Source organism: Bactrocera tryoni, chromosome 4 (genome assembly GCF_016617805.1).
Source record: "Bactrocera tryoni isolate S06 chromosome 4, CSIRO_BtryS06_freeze2, whole genome shotgun sequence".
Lineage (NCBI taxonomy): Eukaryota > Metazoa > Arthropoda > Insecta > Diptera > Tephritidae > Bactrocera > Bactrocera tryoni.
In genome coordinates, this window is record NC_052502.1 from 77,158,247 (window position 1) to 77,177,876 (window position 19,630).

The 19,630-nt window shown below is 37.5% G+C and overlaps 1 protein-coding gene across 5 annotated transcripts in view; it reads left to right on the forward strand.

Moving 5' to 3' along the window:
• LOC120774208 overlaps positions 1-19,347 on the forward strand; it is a 180,152-nt gene extending 160,805 nt beyond the window's left edge. For all 5 annotated transcript variants that reach the window (XM_040103657.1, XM_040103655.1, XM_040103656.1 and 2 more), the window contains 2 exons: positions 16,192-16,647; positions 17,074-19,347. In XM_040103657.1, coding sequence (XP_039959591.1) covers positions 16,416-16,647; positions 17,074-18,515 — 1,674 coding nt within the window. In that variant the 5' untranslated portion in view covers positions 16,192-16,415 and the 3' untranslated portion in view covers positions 18,516-19,347. The remainder of the gene's footprint in view (positions 1-16,191; positions 16,648-17,073) is intronic.
• Positions 19,348-19,630: the final 283 nt, after the last annotated feature.

Below are 19,630 nucleotides of genomic sequence, written 5' to 3' on the forward strand. Positions count from 1 at the left end.
ACACAAAGGTAGAATAACTCAGCACTATGGAGGCTGTGTAAACAAAGAAATTTTAAGGGAAAAAACTAAAGAAATTTGTAAGCGAGACGAACACAAACGCACGCTTTGAAAAACTAACAGTCGGCAAACGTGATCATGACTCAGTGCTCGTGTTGCGTCGATCGCTATGAACGCGCCGAAACCCCAAAAAATTAATTTTTATAAGCGTGAAACTTAGTCAGCCTTTTTTCTTCATTTATACAATGCAACGCGTTTAATTTTTTCCCGCAACCACTCACTTAATTGCGAAGATGCAGCAGCGCCGATCGTGCAGCTGTGCAAATAAAGTAAATATCACAGGCCTGCAAATTACAGTGTGCATAACGAGCGCTTGCCTTCCCACAGCCATACTATAAGACGCATTTTAGAGCGGCTCGTCTGTTACGCCGCAATGAGCAGGCAAATCAAGTGATCCTTGCATGCGATCTTGTCAGCAAATTACGCGTATTGCGTTTAGTGGCAAGCCAAATTGCGCCAAGCCGTTTTTACAAACCCCGCATTATGCTTCTTTTATTTGTTTTGTAAGCAAAAAAAGCTGGCTGATAACCAATAATTACAGTCAACTTTTGATTGGGTTGATTGCCTGCCTTCACTCTGAAGACTGGCTGCGAATTATGCACGATCAGTACGACGGGCAGCAGGCAACCGAGCGGAAAGTGTAGCGGCAGTGCCCTTAAGGGCATAATATTGGCGAAGAAAAGTGAGTATCAGACGAACTGTAGGCATGAATTCACTTACAAATTCGCACAGCTGGTCCTCCTCAGAACCATTTAAGTTCAGAGATCACTATACACATATTAAGTATTCAAGAATTTAGCTTATGAATTTTTTTCATAAGAACGATACAGCGCTAATTTTACTTCGATTTTCGACGGTTAGCTGAGGATACATGTCTTCATTTGCCTTCTTCCTATGAATTCTTTCAATAATGCCATTACAAGACCACTCGAGGATCAGTTACTCAGTAGTACGCTTTTGGCAGAATATGAAACTTATTGGCTTGTCTTCACCATTTGTCTTAATTCATTAAAAACTGTATTTTATGACTGCTATCATCTACTGGGTGTACGCATTTTTAATGATCCTCACATAAACTCGCAAGATAATATTCTTCGTTTCGCAAGTCAAAGTAGCGATCGCTATCATACTGTTTTGGCTTCTCCACAATCGAAAGGCCAACAACTTCCTCACTCCATGGTCACGGCATCTTCAATTTATCTGCTCGCATCTGTAGATTGCACTGTGATCAATGATCCCTCAGCCATCATGCGATTCCTGCAGACTAGCAAGCTTGTATCACATTTCTTCGAGACGCAATTTTATTCTTTCATTTTGCAATACGTTTCTACTCATCTTTTTCACGTTGCATGTTGCACGATCGTCGCCGTTTGCGCATTTATGGCATACTATATCGTGTACGGGTATAAAAACGCAAAACGAAGTGGGGAAGAAATCAAACATTGCCGCCACAGCCGATCTTGCAACACTGCTACAGCTAGCAGGAACCAGCGTAGACACAATTCACTTACGGCCAGGCCACACTGCGGCCGCCTGCACCCTTGCCAGACCGACTGGCTGTGCAATTGCGGCGACTGATCGTGTCAAAACTGACATGCCATGGATCATATTGCAAATATGGCGGCGATCGTGCATGGCGAACGCGCTTAGCGTCTGGAGCCGGTACCCAGTGACTTTCAAGCATAGAAAATGTGCAATTAAAAGCGGCAGTAGTTGGCATAATTCGCAGAATTCAAATTTAATATACATTTACTCGCCTTTTTTATTTGCAATTCGTTGATTACGCGCCATAAAATTCCAGCAGATCGAGGCTGCTCATGCGACAAACGCTTTGAACTCGGCTGCGTCGCATGCGTTGGCTCGCTTATCGCACAAATTTATTTGGAATTCTCGGTATTTACGAGCACATTCGCGCAAGTAAATTACAAAACGGTTAAATTGTAATTAAACCCACATGTATGCTGATATGTTGAAGCCGATGATGCACCGTTAGATGCACTTAGAACGGTAGCTATGGCACTTGGAGTAGAGTAGGGGAAAATACATAAATTCGAAAGTAAACAGTTAACGCTTCCTGTCGATAATAACGGACCACGCGCAACTGGAAAAGGCAATTTGCAAAGGAAGATAGCAGCTAAACGCTTAAACCGGGCTCTTGTGCGCAAGATCACTCGCCAGATCAGCTGTAGATCAGCTTACCAAACTGACTTGGAACCAAAAATCAACGAGAATTGAACCATTTAGCCGCGTAAACACGTTTCGTCCGCACACACATACTACATAAAGACGCCGGCTATGGCGTTCGAACGTAGACGTATGCTCTTTCAAATAAAAACACAGTGAACTCCGCTTCATATGATCTTGCAGTAAAAAAAAGTTGAACTTTTAACTACACGAAACAGTTTGTCGCGGTGCGTGTGCGCTGACGCAGTCGAAGCTGCGGGGTTTACGGCTCACGCGTAGTTTGTTTGTGCTTTTTGGTCTGCGCACCACGTTAAAGATCAATGATCTGAACTGGTTCTCGTGCTCGTTCTCTAGTTCTGTATTTCCTTGCTGCTGCTTGTTTTTTCTCGCGGTCAGGCGAATAGTCAAACTCGCTTGCTAATTTGTACCGCTGCCAATCGTTAACGGCACGAGTCGGCCAAACAGTTGGCTTAGTCGTTGGTGGAGATTTAGCGAAAGGTGCCGGTGTGTGTGCTTCAGTGATCAGGCATAATTCTGCAAACTAGTTCGGTTTGCTCGAAAAGTGTTTATAATTTGAGAAATAACGGTGTGAATATTAGCAAAGCTATAAAAATGGTGTTAAAGTGAGTGTTTTCGAAATACAGTGAATATACTGCTTAAAATATCACAAATTAAAAAAATATGGCGAATTGTGTTGCAGCAACTGAAAATACTTTTGAGTCTAAATCTGACTTTTTGAGTTTTGAAAATGAGCGTCAGTGAAAACTTTAAACTTTGTAAGAAGTTTATTGCTTGATGAGCTTGTTTGCCTACTTTTACTTTGTAAAGTAAGTGCTTTACATTTCATTCGATCAGCTGTTCATATCAGTACTTTTCATATGGTTTATGAAATAATTGTTTAGCCTTTGAAATATGTAAATTAGACATTCAAACTCTGAAAAAATACGAGGTTATAATTAACATTCATACTACGTATTTTTATTTTGGTGATTGATTTTCTATTAAACCATGTGAGCTTGGTTTAAAATTGTTGTAATTAGCTTCTGTTGAAAGAAAAGATTTCTAGAAAGTTAGTATTTCCTAGAAGCTATCTCTGTACGGTACTTACAACATTGCTTTTCTGCTGAAACTATTTTTTCACACTTCTCAAGTCCTACATATTATCTAAAGCGCGGTATAAAATTTAATTTAGCAATTCTCCCGTTAATCAAAAATGAATCGCCAAGTAGATCACTTATGGCTTCATTTGCGTTTTTTCCTTGTCTTCTCTTCGTCACATTCTCACACCTCATTTTCAATTACTTTTATCGCCACTCAATTTGTACAACGCATAACCACAGCTAACGGTGCTTTAATGAGTGGTCTTCAATCGTGATTTGTGCCACAACTGCTGTGACCGACTTGCGCGGCAGAACAATAAAAGATTTTGCGCAAAAAGTTTAGACAAATAATGCGCATGATTGATACGAAACGCCTGCGGTTGTCGTAAAATGAGATGCGAGTGCTGGCGCAAAAAGCTTTTTCGTGTTCGAAAAACGTTTTTGTGGGTTTTAACATTTTATATTGAATTATTTTTCTTGTTATTTATTTTATTTTGCGAAAACTGAAATTTTTGGGAAATTTTGTGTTTAGTCTATTTTTAACCATTTTTTAATTTTCTTAAATTTTTTTATATATCATTAAATTATAATTTTTAATTTATTCTCTGGATTTGTTTTTTTAATTTTTTTAAATTATTATTAGTTTTTTCCATTTTCTTTTTTTCCTTTATCTTAATAATTTTTTTAAATTAGTTTCTTCATATGTTATAATATTTATTATCACTATTTTTTTAATTAATTTTTTATGTTGTTTACTGTTTTTGTATATTTTAAGTTTTAAATTTTTTATTTGAAATTTTTTTAAATTTAATATAATTTTCAATCGTTCTTTAATTTTCATTTTTAGTTAAAATTTTTTTTTATGATATTTTACAGTTTTTAATAATTTTCTTTAATTCTTTATAATTTTCAATCGTTCTTTACTTTTTAAGTATTTTCATTTTTAAATTTTTTATAATTTTTTTTTAATTTTTTTTTTTTAATTTTTTTATTTTTTTTTATTGTATTTATGAATTGTTTTTTCAACTTTATTGTAACCTAAGTCTCCCACAGGCAACTTTCTACGCTGTTTACGGACTTGCCAACATGTTATTTGCGCATGCGCAGAATTTGTCTTCCAGGCATTTTCAAAGTTTTTTTGTGCCAAATGCACCACACCCTCTACACACTCTACTCACCTTACATACAGATATTTCACTCATTACCAGCACTTAACTAATTTCATAAACATGAGCTGCGTTCTAGTTCTGCTCATTTGCGCTTTTTTTTATAAATTTCTAGTGGTTTTTTCGAAATTTCGTACATACATACATACAAGCGTTTTTATTTTTATGTATTTTTAATTTATTTTTAATGTCGTCACGCCAATTTCGCACGTTCGCGCATCTGTGGTAACTTTTACAGCCTGTTTGCTGATTTTCTGATTTTGTTTTTATTTAGATATTTTCATTTTTTTTATTTCTTAAGATTTTATGGCGTTTGTTTGTGTTCAGTGCTTAGATTTCTCAAATTTAGGTCAGCTCGCTATTTATTCTGCATTTGCTTTATTTTTCCTATATTTCAATACATATTTGTTGTCATTGTTTTTGGTTATTTGTCTTCAGTGTCTCTCATACATATATATGTATGTATTTACGGGCGGCGCTCATTCACATTCTAACCTGCGCGCGCATGCTCGGTCAGACCAGTTTTTATGGCCGTCGTTCCAGCGCATGCGCCACTTTCTGCCACACCACAGCGTCGTCGTATGCTAATCATTACAATAGTAACAGCAACAGCTCACACTAGGTGTATTGCTTAATTCAGCGCGACGTGTTGGAGCGTCTTTCACCGATATTTCGTTTAGATATTCTTACGTAGATACCGTTTACAGTTGATCGGCGTTCTCCCTGTGTTTCTTGAAAGCTCGTAGCAACCATTCTTGATTCCCAGCAACGCCTTTGCGTTGTCAAAGTGTTAGAAAAACAGGTCTCAGCCGCCTTTAATTTATGCAGCTATTTGTACACGCTGCTCACATTCAGCCACACAACATTCCACGGGCTCCTTTCGCAGCCGCCAGTTGATCTGCGCCGCCTTATTTAGTGCGCTCATGTCGTGCTGTCTGTCGGCTTGTCGGGTTTTTGCCCAAATTTAGAAAATTTAAAATTCATTAATATTGCTTGCGCCCATTTCCGCAAAGCTGCTTACTGCTTTCCGAACACGCTCCCAATTGTTCTGGGCGTCAGCCTCTGCCTCTGCCTCCGCCGCTGGCATGTGACGCTTGTTGTCGACTGTGACCGAAGTGACAGCTTGATGAATTGCCTCTGCGCTATTGATGTCAGGCATGCATTTGAAAGTGGTTCTTTTGACATTTTTCTCTAAATTGTGCCACTTCTATTGAAATATTGTATAAAAAGAAATTAAGAAAATTTCAAAATAAATAAATAATAATAATTTAAGTAAAACAATAACAGCCAAAACAAAATTAAACTTCTAAATTATGAAATATTGCTTTATAAACGAATGTGAAAAGTAATTCAAGCGAAAAATTTGCGCTCCAATTTTCCAAAGGCGCAAGCAAACAAATAAAAATGTGGTAAACAATTATTTGGGTCACCACAACGAAATTATTATTAATTAGTTTTTAATTTCTTACGGTTTCGCAAATGGTGTCGCAGCGTCTGCGCGCTCCAAATATCAAAATTATTTGCGAAAGAAAAATCTGCGCCGCTAATAAAGTGAAAATTAAGCCTCATGAATGGTCATCAATCGAATAATAAATTGTGGCATTAAAATCATAAAAGTCAAGTTCAGAAGCGAAAATAAGCGAAAAATTATTAAAAATATGAAATAATTTGGCAATAATTGATTGTTGTTTAAGTTAACAAAATTATGAAGGAAAACACATTTCTTTACCGAGACAAAGAATTTTTAAGATTTTTTTTTCGGATATGATTTAAAAACAACTACTTTCGACAATTTTGTTTTCTGAAAAATTATGAAAAACTAAAAGTAAAAAAATTCTTATGATCTTTTTCCAAAAATTATTTCGAAAAATTATGACAAATTTCTTTTCTTTTCAATGAGTGGTTTATTAACTTAAAAAAATAGTGAAAATTTATCAACAATAATTTTCACAAATTAAAAAAAGTACTGAAATAAATTAAAAACAAATTGTACTAAAAATAATTTAAAAAATTTATCATCAATAATTAATTGAAAATAAGGATCGCGAAGGGAAAAATAAAATTTGTAAATGTAAATTTTTTACCAATCAATAATTTTCCTGATGTTAAATTTAATTTTGAAAAATTGATTTTTTAATTTTGAAAATTTTTTTTCCAGAATTTTTTTTTTAATTAACATAAAATTTTGAAAAACTTATTAAATTTTTTAATTTTGAAATATTGTTTTACAAATCAATACTTTTTCAGTTGTTCAAAGAATATTTTCTCTTAAGTTTGATTTTTTTTTAATTTTGAAAAGTTATTTTCTGAAATTTTTAGAATTAAATTTAAATTTTGAAAAATTTGTTTTATTTTTTAATTTTGAAAATTATTTTCTCAAATATTTTTAATTTAAATTAAATTTTGAAAAAATTATATTATTTGAAATTTTTTTACAAATCAATATTTTGTCAAATGTTTAAAAAATATTTCTTTTTTTAATTTGGAATTTTTTTTTTAATTTTGAATCATTTTTTCTGACATTTTTTTAAATTAAATTTAAAATTTGAAACATTTGTTTTATTTTTTAACTTTTTAAAATATTTAAAAAAACATTTTTTTGGTTTTGAAAAATTTTTTTCACTTAATTTAAATTTAAAAAAAATTATTTTATTTTTTAGTTTTGAAATCTTTTTTTACAAATCCATACTTTTTCAGATGTTTAAAAAATATTTTTTTAATGTTGAAAACTCCGAAAAGTAAAATATAAAAAATTTAATATTTTCGAAGCGAATACTAAATTAATAAATTGAAAATAATAAAAATGTATAATAACATTCAGAAATACGAATAGCGTGAAGAAAAACTAAACTTTTAAATAGTAATATATTGAAAAAAAAATTATTTAATTATATATAAATTTTTTTTTTTTATAAATACGGTTTACAAAAAATATTTTTATTTATATTTATTATTTATATTTTTGTCCGTACGATTTGTTAAAATACTTCAATAGATTTTTTCAATAACTCATATTTCAAATCATTCTAAAAAGATATTTGAATAATATAAAAATTTCCTGAATTTTGTTTCATAAATGAAACTTTTTAAAAACCTTTTTTTGGTTTCATATATAATATTTTCAAGCATTTTTTAATATTTTTTTTATTTAAATACTCTTTCTTGAATAATTTTTTTTTAATAATTTTGTTTAAATAATTTTTTTTATTCTTTCAAAAAGATAAATATTTTAAATTGTTTTATTTTTTTCAGAAAATATTTTCCAAGTTTCGTATGGTTTAAATTATTGATATGTGATTCAAATTTGTATAAAGTTTTTAATTCCTTATGCACTGTCCTCTGACAAGCGACTAAGACCACAAATATTTGTGCAAACTAACACATATCAATAAGCCAAACAAAATGTGTTTATTAATTTAATAATATCACATATTTTTAATAAAGATTTATTTATTTCGCGTGGCTTCTAAATAAAACCACAATATTGGCTCAATTATCTGCATTTAATTACATTTTTTGGTAAACCAAGCGAGCTGCTGACGGCCTGTTGCGCGATTACGTGCTTTAGATATTTACATACATAAAAAGGCTTAGAATTGCCAGCGTGTGCGAAATTGCTCAAATATATAGATATATGTAAAATTTTTCAAAATACTTTTGTCTGTAATATTTGCGAGTTAATATTAAAAAATTAGTAACAATTTGCTCAACGGGGGCATGGCAACTCTGTTGACCGCCAAACACCGCAAAAAGTCATTTCACAGCGCCTATCGCATTTCGGCGTGCAACAGTGCCTTACCACAGCGCAACAGTGTTAGGCCGTGTTTATTATTTATTTATTAGTGCATGAAGTATGTAAATAATGAATTTAATGAATTATTTGAAAATGAAAATGCGAAATTAATGAAATTTGTAACTTCAGGCATTGTCGTTTGCATTTCAACGGCATTAGCTGCGGTGTTTTTAACCGATAGTATTTCTGGTTGATATGCGGGCATATATACATGAATTATATATGTACGTATATAATATAAATGCATGCAAATATGCATGTTAACGCGTTTTTAGCAGAAAAACGCTGGCCATATTGAGCACATCTCGTTGTAATATAATTTAGCAGTTGCTCTATTGCCTTGGTTCGATTTCAAATGGGAACTGGCATGCGTATATGTGCGCCATATATATGTAAATATGTAGGTATATGTATATATGAGTGTATATGTTCATATAAATATATGTCATGCAGTGCTTTTGACATTTTTTGCGTTGGTAATCGGTATTTTTGTGGCTTCATATTGCATTCATGGCATTTTTAAGTGATTGTGTATGCGTGTGTGTGATTGTTTGTTGCATATTTGAGTATTTGATTTTGTGGCATGTTAAGTTCATAACTTAACCGCACTTTAGTCAAATATGCAGAATTAAAAATTGAAGCAAATAATTTTTAGTGCAAAGCTGTAGTGAGAATTTTTGCATACTCGTTTATGGTTTTATGTGTGAAAAGTACCTATGTGTGTGTGTGTAACAATGTAGAAATATTGTTAATGAAAACGCAGGAAAACACGTTAAATTTGCTAGCAAAGGAACTATACTACAAAAATATTCACAAATCAAAGAGTTTTTCATACAAAAACTCGATTTTGTTCATTCGGTTTGTATGACAGCTGTATAGTATAGCCATCCGATTTAAAAAAAATTATTCTGAGATTTTGTTGTATCCTTGAACAATAATCCGTGCCGAATTTCGTTAAGATATCTTGTCAAATAAAGAGTTTTCCATACAGGAGCTTAATTTCGAACGAACAGTTTTTACGGCAGCTATATCATATAGCGGTCCGATATCGGCAGTTCCGACACGCCAGCAGCTTCTTAAAGATAAAAGTACGTGTGCAAAATTTCAGATCGATTTCTAAAAAACTATAGGACTTTTATACATATAAATATGGCTAAATCGACTCACCACTTCATGCTCTTCATTTATACAGTATATACAGTCCAATCCCTAAACTCTTCAAAAAATTCTAAAAAATCAAAACGCAAAGCATTTCGAATTTAAATTAGTGAATGATGCAGAAAAATCAAGGGAAATTGCCATTTGTAATATTGCAAGCAATTCTCTGTTTTGCTCCCTGTGGACTGCTTTGCTTCATTGCCATAACAACTTGTTGTTGCTGTTGTTGTTATGCTTGTTGTAGCTTGCCACTTCATTAACAAATGAATAAGAAATGCAAACATATCAAGTCAACAAAGCAGTCGCGCTGCATGGAAGACAGACCTGTTATTAAGCGCTGCGACATGCAGCAGCGCCATGCGACAGCAACATATTGCGCGCGCGTTTTTTCCACTCTTCGCTTCTTTTTGCAATGGTTTCATGCACTTTTTGTGCGCTTCTTGCAAAAGCATTGCAGTGTTTGTTAATTTATGCGCATCATTTAAATACCATCAGCGGCGCATTAAATGGCAAACACACACAGACGGGTGAATGTGCATACGTGTGTGCGAGCATACGACAAAATACTTAAGTGCCAGCGCCACCGGATGGCTCATTCTCTCGTACTCACGACGTGGCAGCCTCTCTAGCGCAGCGCATGTAGCGTATGTGTCAGCAACTTCATTAAAATGATAACAATTTTTACAGACAGTCAACAGCAGCGCTCGACTCCGCTTGAGCTGTGAGAGTAGAATTGTAAAAAAATGCATGCTGAAGTCAGCAAGAGTGAAGCTGGCAGCCAGGCAGGCAGTTTTCCGACAGCAGGGTTGGGAATAATTACAAAATATTGAAATTTGCTTTTTTAGTTGGAAATCCGCTTATGCCTCGCAGGAAACGTGACAAATATGCTTTGTTCTTTCATCATAAGCAATATTGTGCAACATTGTTTAAATACATTTGTTTGGAAATATTTATATTTGTTGAATTTATTCTATTTCAATTAGCTTCAGATCTTTTCAATGCTGCTGCAACATGTTGCACAACATTGTTCAGACACATTTGATTATAAATATTCGTAACGTCTTTACAAATTCTTTATATTTTTATAAATCCAGCAATATTAATTAGTTTGAAGTTTTTTCAATGCTACTGCAACATGTTGCTCAACATTGTTTAGATACATTTGTTGGGAAATATTTGTAATTGCGTTACGAATTCTTTTATTTGTATAAATTCAGCGATTTTAGTTACTTTTAAGCTTTTTTTAACAGAACTGCGACATGTTGCCCAACATTGTTTAGACACATTTCATTGGAAGTATTCGTAATTTTGTTACGAATTTGAATAAATTCAGCGATTTTAATTAGTTTTCGGCTTTTTTAATACTGCTACAACATGTTGCGCAACATTGCTTAGACACATTTTATTAGAAATATCCATAAGTTCTTTACAAACTCTTTATATTTGAATAAATTCACCTACTATAGTTAGTTAAGAGCCTTTTCAATGCTGCTGCAACATGTTGCTCAACATTGTTTAGACACATTTTATTGAATAAAATTGGAATCAAGTTGGCTTGCGTGTATTTTAGCTAGCTCAAGTTTTATATAATTTTTAGTTCTTTTTTGTAATGAATCTGCAACATTTCTTGTAAACATTTTCGTTTCGAAAGCTTTAAGATTTTTTCATAACTTATTTGTATTTATGTATGTATGTATATAAAGCTTATTATATTTTGTGGTTATCAAACAACATGTTGCACAACATGTTTGGCAACAATTTTGGAAGGTTGCTGCTTTGTTCTCTTGAATTCCAAAATTTAACTTCGCGTTATGGCTCTTATTTGTTAAGCAACATTTTCACAAGCATAATGTTTGTGTTAAAAAATCTGTTCTATGTACTTCTGGGTGGACCCCAGACTTTTACCACAAACAAAAATTGTTCGTGCATTTTCCAACTTTCATAGACATAAACTTATAAAAAATAAATTAATTCAAATTAAAATGCCCGCACATCAACTGCAGTCCGCACTGCTCACTCCAACAACTCGCAACAGAAATTTTCGCATTTCATTATCTTCTCTGCACTTCTCAAGTTGTTTACCTGGACAACAGATGTAAGTATGTAAAGTGAGGGCATATAAACAAGAGGAGCGAAGGGGAAAATATCAAGTGCGAGCGAGTTTTAATGACTGACTCCGTGAATTGCAGGCGTCCGCTTGTGCTCGTTTACCGCTCGTCGCTTTGGCCTCGCATGAGTCATATGCGCCGTAGACAATCAACAATCGTTGTGTCGTTCTGAAGCGTTTCATCTTTTTTGTTGTTCCCACTTGTTCACACACTTTATGAGTTTTGTCCCTTGACATTTGCGCAAATTTCGCTGACTGACTGACTGCCGCGTAAAAATACATACATATGTACATACATAGAATTGTACACCGCGACTCAGTCTCCCCTTGCAACGTAACAGTTTCGCACACATTTCCCGCTGCTTTGCTGTGTTCCCTGCTGGTTAGAACACCACTTCAGCTTTCCTGCGGAGTGTCCGCTGCCACTTGTCTCTGACATTTGTAGGTTTTCCAAGGTGCAAGCTACAAGACATTTGTCACCTTCTTTCGCTTCTGGCTTCGTTTAGACTGACTTTGAATGCTTTATTGATATTTCTCTCCACTTTTTGCAACGTTTACCTTTCTTTTCTTGCTTTACCGCAGCGTGACGTGGGAAAGGGGGAAGCTGCAAAAATGCTTTGAAGGGTTGCAGCTGCAAGGTTTCCAAACGAAATAAATTACGTTAATGGATTTGGGGTATCTCGTTTTGCAGCAGGTAAAAGCAACTCGGTCAATTCCGCTCGTTTTGTACTCGTCGTGCTTTGTTCGTTGTTTAAAAGTTTTTCGAGAAACGTTTGTTATTGCAAATTACAGCAGCTGCCTTTTTAAATTAGCTTTTATTATACTCAAATCGACAACATTTATCGCCGACCATTCGCGGAAAAGATATTCTGCAATTTATCCATAAAAAGTCTTCGTTTTTTAACGAACAAATTTTAATTTTCGAATCTTCTTTGTATTCAGTGCTGCTTGGTCTTTCACTGGCACTACAGTTCCAATCTTATTTGCAACAAAAGACCTTGGTTATCATTGAAATGAAACAGGTTTCAATTAGATTTGCCAAGCTCTATTCATTCCATTAAGGGGTTTTCTCTCTTTCTCTGTTATCAGCAGCTGTTAGCTTAGTAAATACTTTCGAAGTTGATGTGTCTGAACCATTTCCGTCCATTAGTTTCCCTACGCACATGGTTTTCTACAAAGCTATGCTCAAGAAATCACCAGTCAAAGTTACTTTTCCTCCATCCTGTTTTTATATGCCATCTCACTTGATATACCCATCCACTTATACTCTAATACATTCATTCTTTCCTTGTGTCTCCTAAATCATTCCCACTTAATCACACTTTTACTGCTTTTCCGCATTCCAATTGAACCATATAAAATAAAGATTTATAGCAATGCCAATAAACTCGATGTGACAAATATTCTGACGTAGTTTTTTGAGCAGCTCAAATTTGATGGCCACTTAGTGGATTACTAGCCATACGGCGTCGATTTTCATCACCTTGCAGCGCCGGAAAAAATCATGGCACACAACAAGCTAGTGATTTACGACGTCTAACTTTCGCTTTTGTGCTTTTTTTCCAACCAAGAAGACATAGACTCGGGAAAAATAAAAAGCGAGCAACGTTTAAGTCTCAATAAATCTTCTGAGTGAGGTAGCCAAAGGCAGACAGCATGCTTATGTATGTAAGGACATTCACTCATACCGCTGCTTGTGGCATGCGCAGCATCCCCGTGTCTCGTCTACAATGTCAGCGTCAATTATGCTTAACAAATTCATTCATTCTAAGCTTAATATATACGCTCATTCATGTCTTTCCACCGTGTGTCCTTTTTATTGTCCTTGTTGCTGCTGTTGTTGTATTTTTGTCTTTCTCACTTTCATTTCTTTCTGTGCGCCATTCGTATGTTCATTCCCGCATTTATTTATGCATGCATGGCATTCATGGTATTCACGGTATTCAGCTTCAAGGACCCGAGCTTACTTCAAGCACCGCATAGAGAGCGCACAGAGAGTGTCCTTTCCGGTGTGTGGCGCTAAAATTTTGCGCCGCTCTAAAAGGCTACTTCCTTATGGCTGCTGCTGACACTTGGAACAGTGTGTGTGTGTGACATAACGGTAGTATAGGCGTAGATTTTCTGCTGACGCTGCGCTTGCCAAGTGGCACAGTCAAGCAGCTTGCTGCCGCTCCACTTCCACTTAAGGTCTCCTTACCAACTTGCCTCTCCTACCCAACCGGCGTAGCCACAGTTATTTTTATCACTCTACAACACACATACACTCGAGCGTGCCACAGCCAACCGCACCTGCCACAAATGTCACTTGCCACCCACACAAAGCGGGCGGCAGGCGCACGTGCTTTACTTTTATCACCAAACCAAGTTGCACCTCATACTCGTCCTCAAGTTATCATCATCGTCATCTATGTACATCAGCATTACTTGAGGGGACACTTATCGTCTGTTTAGCGCTATCTGGCGCTACATCCTGTCGGCCTGTCGGCCTTGCAGTCTATCAGTCTGTCTGCCTGTCTTCTATTCTACCTCGAACTGCCTTTCCCTCAAATATCTGCGGTGTTTTTAGTAATTCTTTATTTTCTTTCTATTTTAAAGCTCACTGTCTTCCTAAGCTCTTATATTGATATGTCTGCTGGCGCTCACCGCCCAACTGCTGGAACAAATTACGTGTATTCTGCAAGTTGACACCCAGCCGGCTGGTCATGCCTGTCTGCTCTGCGGCCAGGAAGTAGACGGGTTTGTAATGGGAGGAAGTCAAGGCGGAAAGCGTGTCCGTCCGTGCAGCCGTTGTTTGTTTGGCACACTGTTGCTGCTTGCTGCGCTCTTTGCTTCCACTTACCGTCTCTCCGCTGTGGCTATATTAAGCCCACTGCGGCACTGCGAGTCGTTTGGAGTTACAGCGGCATTGTCTATTGTGCTTTCCTTTATTGTCGAGACACATACAAACAATGTTACAGATTGGAAGTCTTCGAAAACCGGCGTGGGTGGATGTCAACTGTGGCCACTCAATGGGGACGCCGACAGTGTGCGTAGGTCGCAAGAAAAGCAGTTAAATTAGAGGAGATCGATACAAAGGCTAATCCAGTATATTGTGAATAAGCGATTTTCGCTTTCCCGACGAAGAGAGATCGGTTCCACAGCATTTACCACACGTATTAAACTCCATATAAAAAGAAGGGACTTATATAGATGGCTTGATCCCTCGTTTGAGTACCGAACCCGCTTACATAACCAAACATTTTGGTCTTAATACTCGGATCGATGGACCTAAGCGTCTCTTTTACGTACTCAATCTGCCTAAGTACCTCATTTAAGTAAAATATTGATTACAAGTTCGGAACACCCGAAAACATGACTGAACTTTACTGTGGCTTGACGTGAGCAGCCAGTTCGTTCCTTCATCCTAAATCGGTACTTTCTTAGCGACACAAGCTCTGAAGTCTCATTTATCGTCTCCAAAAAAGCCGGGCAGACACCACTGTGCAATAGAACGTGCCACCAGACAAATCAACAGTGTGCGCTAACTAACCAAACAGCCGGCCATTCAGCCACTGAGCCACTCAGCCAACTCATTGAGCCAACAAAAGCTCAGACTGAAATGACGCGGCCAGACAAAAGGCTAATAAAAAAACAAAACTTCGTGTCGTTTACAAGTTAACAACCAAAGCAGCGACAAATAATTGAGCGAACAAGCAACAACAATAAAAGTAAAATTCTATCATTGTGGCAATAATAAGTAAGCACCAGACGAGACATACACGTGTCTACGCTACAGGAGCTAGCCGACCACAAAACAATGTTGTGACAGCAACAACACTAAAAGGGCCGCAGACATATCGGAAACGACGAACATTTCATTAGTGGCAATAATTTGCGAAAATTGCAAATAAAGACGCCGACATGCCTACAAATGATAGGCATAAGCTTGCGAACGCGCTCTGGCTCTGGCTCAGTCTCTCCCTCAACGTCTTTACCGAAATGCGAATTTTATGCATTGCCGTAATGACTTGCATTATTTATTGATGCGGCAATTAAAAAAAACGCAACAAGAATGCCGTAAGTTACGTCTTAACCACTGGCCACGTCCAGTCGGTAGCAGACAGGCCGCAAGAAAGCGCGCAGTGACAACTTTCGCGTCCATTCAAGCGCCGTTATGGCTTTATTTTGTTTCAACGCCGCTTTGAGTTTGAATGTCACTTCGGAGAATCGTAAGTGCGCTTTGTTGTCGCATTCGCAACGCAACGAAGCTTTACCTACGGAGCTTTGTTGCGGGCTTTTGTAGCTTTTTGCTTCGTCGCCCACTCTGCGCTCATTTTCATATTCAATCATAATTTGTTGGCAAACATTGTTATTTTGAGCTATAAAAACAAGAAATTTGTCGACAACAACAATAGCAATTACAACAAAGCCGCAAGTAATATAAAATGTGGCAATTATTTTAAATGTTTTATGCGCTTTGTCTCGTCAATGCAATGGCTGGTCTGTTAGATGGCCGAACAAAGCGATTACAGCCATTCAGCATTTCACTGGGGACTCCCCACCCTCTCTCTCGCTCCCTTTCACCCAAATAATTATATAAATTTCATATTTTACTTACGCTCCAAATGCTTTGTTGTCTCGTTTCAGTTGTTCGAAGTTTTAATGGAATTTTCGTGTGCCGCAGAGAGTCTCCGACATTCATCAAAGAGGAACCGCGACGCGCCACAACAATAACAGCAATAATACGCCGTGACTGGTGAAAACACGTGCTTACCGCCGAAGCAAGCACAAGCACAAACACAACAACAACAATAATTTAGACTTAACTTCTCCAACAACAATCATTACTTATAAGCAACAAACACAGCAAAATGGCCAGTTCCAAGATTATCTTGAAAGTTTTGCTGTCGCTTTGCGTGTGGTCCTTCGTCATAATCGGTCTCTTCAAAATGCACGGCACCAATATTGTCTCACAGGAGTATAGCGCCGTGCCGTTGAGCGGCCGCATTTTGCTGCAGAAGGACATATTGCGCTATGCGGAGACTACTTCGACTACAACGGATCGCTTTGATCCTTCGGAGATCTTGGTGGACAATCGAACAGGTGAGTGAACCCTAGTGAAAGTCTATATTAAGTTCTTAAGTGGTCCATATGACTGCATACTCCTATGTTGGACTCAATCCATACTGAGATAAAAGTTGTCCCAATATTTTTACGAACCAAGGTATGACACGTCCCTTTCCTAACGGTCCGACTATAAATAGAGACGAGCTAGAATCTGTGGGATGCATCCAAACGAGTCCTAAATCAACAGATCTTATCCAAATTTTGAGTGTAAGGCAGACCACTATCTTGCCTTTAAGCAATTAGAAACGCTTGAAGAATATACTCAGTTACCTCAGTCTTCATTGTTTTTATTGATACGCGAGTGTTTCCTTAATTTAGTATTAGACCTCATTTTCCCTCTAAATTTCTATTTCTTACTAATTCATTCGCTTTCTTTTTGTCTCTTTTCCGCCTCGCTTCCAGCCATGGATGATGATCAGCTGGTGCGCGATGTTGAGTCTCGCATCCCTTCGCTCCCCATCGCCTATTGGAGCAAGAACAAGAACTTTCGCCAGCAAAAGTCCAATACTTGCGCCAAATATCCATCCATCTTCGAGTTGGAGTTCAATAACATCTACTGGCAGACAATGCGCACATCCAACGGCACCTTTCAGCTGTTCGGCGCATACTATGACATACGTAAGACCTCGCGTATTGGTCCCACGGTACGTATACTCGGCATGATCGATCGCATACAGCCGACAGTGAAGACGTACTGTCAGTTCTGGTTCGATGGCCAGAAGGAACCGTTCATTGTTAAGACCTTCGAATACAAATACATCTGGTACAATAAGTGGGGTAACTACAAGCAGGGCATCTATCAGCCTTATCTGATAGCATGTCAAATACCGAAACCCTTCCACGGCGTCGTGCCCAGCTCGGTATCGATGGTGGAGAAGGAATGCGATACGGCGACAAATAACTTGCGCGTCATTTACAATCGGCCGCCAGATGACCAGAAGAAAGGTTTCGCCGTATGCGTGAAGGGTCTAGACTTCCTCTACGATGATCTCTCGGTGCGTTTGATTGAGTGGATCGAGATGTTGAATATTTTGGGCGCCGATAAGATCTACTTCTACAATCTGCAAGTGCATCCGAATATCACAAAAGTGCTCAGCCACTATGAGCAAGAGGGCAAAGTGCAAGTCATACCGCTGACGCTACCGGGCGGACAACCGAATGTGCCCGGCTTCCAACATCTCTACCTCACGAAAAAGACGAATCACAAGCGTCAAAACGAGGTTATACCCTACAATGATTGTCTGTACAAGAATCTCTACTTATACAAGTACATTGCGTTACTCGATATCGACGAAGTGATCATGCCGAAGGGCAACTTCGTGCTCTGGTCGGAGCTAATGGAGAAGGTAGTGCCCGAATCGCTGAAGATCAAACCCGAAGGCTACAACAGTTACAATTTCCGCAATGTCTACTTCCTGGACGACCAACAGCACGAGCACGGCTGGCACAAGGACATACCCAAGTACATGCACATGTTGCAACACGTGCATCGCGCCAAGAACTACACCAAACCCAATCAGTACGTGAAGTGCTTCCACGACCCGGAGCGCGTGCTCACTCTGCACAATCACTTTCCGCTCGCCTGCCTCGGTGGCGTCTGTAAGTCCTACCCGGTGAACACCACCGACGCACAGCTGCAGCATTATCGCGCCGACTGTGTCAATACGCTGAAGAAGAGCTGTGAGGAGTACCGCGAGAACTCGGTCGAAGACAAAACGATCTGGAAGTACAAAGACGAGCTAATACGACGCACCTTCCGCACACTCGACACGCTGGGCTTCTTCAAGCGGCCCATCGGCAATGGTGGCGGCATTGGCTCGACCACACACGCGAGTGAGCGGTGATTTCTGGGCAGTTGGTGGGCGGGCGGCAGCAATAGCTGGATGGGCGGGAGAGTGGGAGAGAGCAGTAGCGGTAGCGGTGCAGGAAATGCGGCAGATTACTATGAGCGTTGGCGAGAGGGTGTGGCGGGCAGCAACGAATTTTTCTGATAATTCTGAGCGGAATTTTAAGCTGGCTGAAGGCAAGCAAAACAGTGGGTCTTAGGTGGTATGAAGAAAGCGGCTGTAAGAATTTTTTGTATCACGAATTTGAAAGTGCGTGAAAGCTCCTAGCAACTTGTGGAGTTTGTCAAAACACGCGCTCGTGAAGGCGCTTGGTAACTGCTAAAAGTTCTTTGAAATGTATAAAAGCTCTTCACAACTTGTAGAAGTTCTTGAAAGCTCATGAAAGCGCCCGCTGTCACTAAAGAACATCGAAGACCTGAAAGGCGGTCTACTTGCGAAGTATCGGTTTGCGTCTTCACTAGAAAACAAACAAGTGAACCAAACATATGTTGCCACCGACCTGTCTGCTGCAAAGTTTCATCTAAAAATCATCTCATTCCAGCGTAACCCTCCTAACTGTCTTCTACCTTGACGCCGTTACCTAAAAAGTAAGTTAAAATTCCTCGTCAGTAAAATAATGTAAACTGTGCGGTACTTAACGAAGACAATTTCTTCGCTGTATTTTACAAAAACGAACGAGAGATTTCTTGTTATTGAAAGAAATGAGAAATTGCTACTTCGAAGTAGTGTTAAAGCGATAAAGTGTTCCCCAGCATTGACAGAAATGCTTGTAAATTTTATCTATCGAAAACACAAAAATCTCAAATATTACAAAAACACTTTTTTTAAATACAGACTCCTTAAAAAGCTGTCTTATTTTGTAGAACAAAAAATTGTAAATTCTAGTAAATAAATCTTGTTACTATGCTCTTTATATTTACACTTGAAAAAAAGAGAACAAAAATGTCAAATGTGCCTTCGTGTTAAAAAGTGTACGATCTTGAAAAAAAACATAAACAATAATACTTCGTTTTTGTATATAATTAAATTTTAAATTAATGTTGCCGTGTAAATAATTTGAAAGTGCCAAAAGCTAAGCTAAAATTTTTGGACTTTTTTAATGTGGTGAAAGT